Genomic DNA, 3,745 nt, shown 5'->3' with positions numbered 1-3,745 from the left:
TGACTTGCAAACGCTACCGGTCAGAGTTTGCCCTCGCACTCTTGATAAAGGACAGCGCCCAAACCAGTGTAGCTTGCATCAACATGAAGTTCAAATGGCTGGGTGGGATCAGCGTACACCAAAACAGGTGCTTGTGTGAGCTGTTGAATGATTTTATGGAAAGCTTCTTCACACTCAGCAGTCCACTGTTTTCCAAAAGGTGCACCCACATTGAAGTACTGATGCCTAGGTGAGTTCCCCTTCTTATTTGTGTGGGGGGGTAATCCCTTGGTGAGCTCTGTGAGTGCATGTACAATGTGCGAAAAATTCTTGATAAACTTGCGGTAATAGCCACAGAATCCCAGAAACGATCTTAATTCCTTGAGAGTTGTGGGCCTCGGCCAGGTAGTTACCACTTTCACCTTCTCTGGGTCTGTAGCTATACCATCTGCAGACACTACGTGTCCCACATACCGCACAGATGTCTGGCAGAAGATGCACTTGTCTAAGGATAACTTGAGGCCAGCCTGTTCCAAACGATCTAGGACTTTGCACAGCTGAGTCTCGTGTTCTTCTAAAGTATGCCCGAACACTGTAATGTCATCCAGGTATACCAGACACTCCAACAGATGCATGTCCCCTACCACCCATTCCATAGGTCACTGAAATATGGCTGGAACTCCAGATACTCCTTAAGGCATGCAATTCAATTGATAAAAACCTAAAGGGCAGATGAATGCTGTCTTCCGGTCCTCGGGTGCCATGGGCACTTGATAGTATCCACTGCGGAGATCAAGGACAGAGAACCAGCAGCTACCATTCAGGCTATCCAAAGCATCATCCACCCAGGTCACTGTGTATTGGTCAGGGATCATCCGCCGGTTCAGAGAGCGACAGTAGACGCACATGCGCACCTTTCCACTTTTCTTTCATACTACAATGATCGGAGATGCATAGGGGCTCCTGGATTCCTCAATGATACCTGCTTGAACAAGTTCCTGTAGGTGCTGCCTCACATCTTCAATACCAGTGGGAGCTAATCGTCTTGACCTCTCTCAAAAAGGCCGACCATCCTGAATTTGGATATGGTGCTCCACATCATGTGCACACCCAACATCCCATTCGTGCCTAGAGAAAACAGGCTTCCTCTTGACTAACTTCTCACACAGGCGGTCCTTCCACTCAGCAGGAATGGGGGAATCCCCAAACTGGAAACTATCGCTTCCAAAAGGTCTAGCCTTGGTCTTCTCTTGGGATGGGGGCCCCCTTGCTCACTAGTATGCGGCTTTACATAAAGCGTGCATTGGCAGCTCCTACAGATAGTTGTTCCCTGCCATCTCACGGCATTTCCACGTCAATCTCTGGAACAGGTTTGAAAATGTCCCTAGGATTAAAGTGCATACTTTCTTCCTTTTGGATCTGGGCAGACCAGTGCCAAAGTTTCTATTTCCTGGTTTATCCCCACAACGTTCTTTGGGAACTGAACATTTAACAGGATATATCCCCGATAGGGGCAGGAGTCACAGCCAATTCCCCAGACTGTCAGACCAGACAGGGGATGCAAGGGTAAATGCTGCAGGTGTTCTCGGTAGTAAGATTCATAAAGTATGGTGACCTGTGATCCGCTGTCCAGCAATGCCTCACACAACCGTCCTTCTATACTAACAGGTACTATAGCCTGGGGGCCTATCAGCCCATCTGGGTAACCCCTGTTTGTGTTTTTTTCTGGGGAGCCTTGGAATTTCAGGGTCTTGTGTTGCTCCTTTCCCAAGCCCTGTTGGTGTTTCCCTGAAGCCTCCTAACGGTCTGCTGCAATCTCTGAGATACCCTTGCATGATCTGCCTTGTTTTGACAGTCCAAGGCATAGTGACCATCTCTTCCACAGTTATAACAGAAACCTTCTCGCTGGTTATCACCTCTCCTGCTACTCTCCCCTCTTGAGGATGGCACAGTATGTCCCTGAGCCTTTATCATGGCCACTTCTCGGGTCAAATCTCTCAGTGCTGCTGCCACTGATGGGACATCTTCCATCTCTCCAAGCACTATAGTGGTGTGACTCCCTACGATCTTCAGCTGCACCACTGCATCCACTTGCAACAATCGCTCCTCCTCTTCACATATCTCTCGAATGAATGAGCTTGTGGAATGGGGGTGGGTTTTGGGCCCACTCCCTCAGCTGCAGTCACCACAACATCAACTCATCTTGTCGGATGTCCTGAAGGATTTGGTCCAACCTAGCGGAATCAATGCGCTAGGTGGGGATGCCCTCCTTCCGCACTACCTGCTGTAGCAAATCCTCTAGTCTCCTGATGAAATCCGACATTCGTTCATGAGGCTCCTGATAGCAGAAACGATAATACAGGTCTTCATCGCTATCAGTAGTACCGTAGACACTCTCAAGAGCGGTTAAATAGTCTTGCACTGTGGCAGTTGGTTGTGAGTCTTTCAGGGCTCGGATAATTCGCATGGCAGGTCCCCTCAGACTCTCAAGCACATGTTTCTGCTTCTCAGCATCAGAGTATTCCCACTCTTGGACAAGTGGCACTGTAAAATCCCTCCAGGTCTCATAATCATCCTCCCCTGAGGGTACAGGTGACACCCCCGAGAATGAACGTAACCATTTGTACGGAGCACTTTCATATACTAGCTTCAATGCATCTTTGAGAGCGTTTCTCAGCTCTTTGGCCCATCTCACCAGGCTGGGTGCTGCAGGTGTTGGAGCCCCTCCTAATGCTAAAATTAATTCTTCTTTTGTCCGCTTCTCATCCACCATCAGAGTTTGCAATTTCTGCGCTAAAGAATCCAACTCAAGTGACACAGGCACACTAGGAGGGGACTGATCTGCACCGAGAATTGTCCAGAGGATACCTTCTACTTTCACCTCTTTGGGTACTTTATCAAGATCTGCTTCCTTGGAGTGAGTACATAGTGTTACCATGCCCTTCACTTTGCGGTTGTAAATATGGGTGTGGACCTTTACCCTCCCCAGTATTTCAGCTGCATCTAGGCTCTCCTCAATTTCATTTGGTTCCATTTCATCTGGGAACCCTGTCACCAGCACAGCTTTGGTTACTGGGATTCGTGCCCCTCGGCTCAGGTCTTCTAATAATCCTCTCTCCATTTTTTTTTTAAACTGAGATGAAAGTCACTTAGGAGTTTCTTTGCTCTGTTAAGAAGAGCTCAGGGTGCACAACGTAGGGGTGTGGGTATGTGTGTGTGTGTACTGCAAATTCCCCGTACGGGCCACCAAGTGTAACTTTAGCACCCTCGTGGCCAAGATGGAGTCTGCTCTGCAGGCAGCTCTGGCCAAGAGAAGATGCGTGCAGGAATGCAGCAAGAGAAATCCCTTCTACCCCAGGGGCACCTGTTCCAAACCCTCCAGAGTGAACCCACACACCCACAGGAAAAGTACAATGGATATAACAAAGGGAGAGATTTAATTACAGAGGGATGAGAGGAGAAAAACAACAAGGGGAAATATAGGGGGAGCAGTAAAACAGGGCTGCATTCAAACCAAAACCCCATGGGCCCAGTGGTAGCACAGTCTGGAAAGGCAGACACTGAGCAATGTGTCTGCACATAGAGTTCAGGAGGCCTGAGCAAAGTTTCAGTCCAGTGGTAAGTCTTGGGTGCTCCTGGTCATCTTCGGTGCCAGTGAATTCTCCCCAGCAAACCCCTCCGGTGCCGCCTTCTGCTGCTGTCTGCAAAGCCACACAGAGCGACCACCTCCCCACTTAACTAGCTACAACCTCCCTCCTTGTTCCCA

At 49.1% G+C, this 3,745-nt stretch overlaps 1 protein-coding gene across 1 annotated transcript; it reads right to left on the bottom strand.

Moving 5' to 3' along the window:
• Window positions 1–2,230: 2,230 nt before the first annotated feature.
• Window positions 2,231–3,100, bottom strand: LOC127044717 (paraneoplastic antigen Ma1 homolog). Its single transcript, XM_050939782.1, has one exon. It carries the CDS (start codon window positions 3,098–3,100, stop codon window positions 2,231–2,233), a length of 870 nt encoding a protein of 289 aa, XP_050795739.1.
• Between the last annotated feature and the right edge of the window lie 645 nt (window positions 3,101–3,745).

Source organism: Gopherus flavomarginatus, chromosome 2 (genome assembly GCF_025201925.1).
Source record: "Gopherus flavomarginatus isolate rGopFla2 chromosome 2, rGopFla2.mat.asm, whole genome shotgun sequence".
Classification (NCBI taxonomy): domain Eukaryota; kingdom Metazoa; phylum Chordata; order Testudines; family Testudinidae; genus Gopherus; species Gopherus flavomarginatus.
Note: the sequence above shows the minus strand (reverse complement) of the source record. Positions and strands in the feature narration are given on the sequence as shown.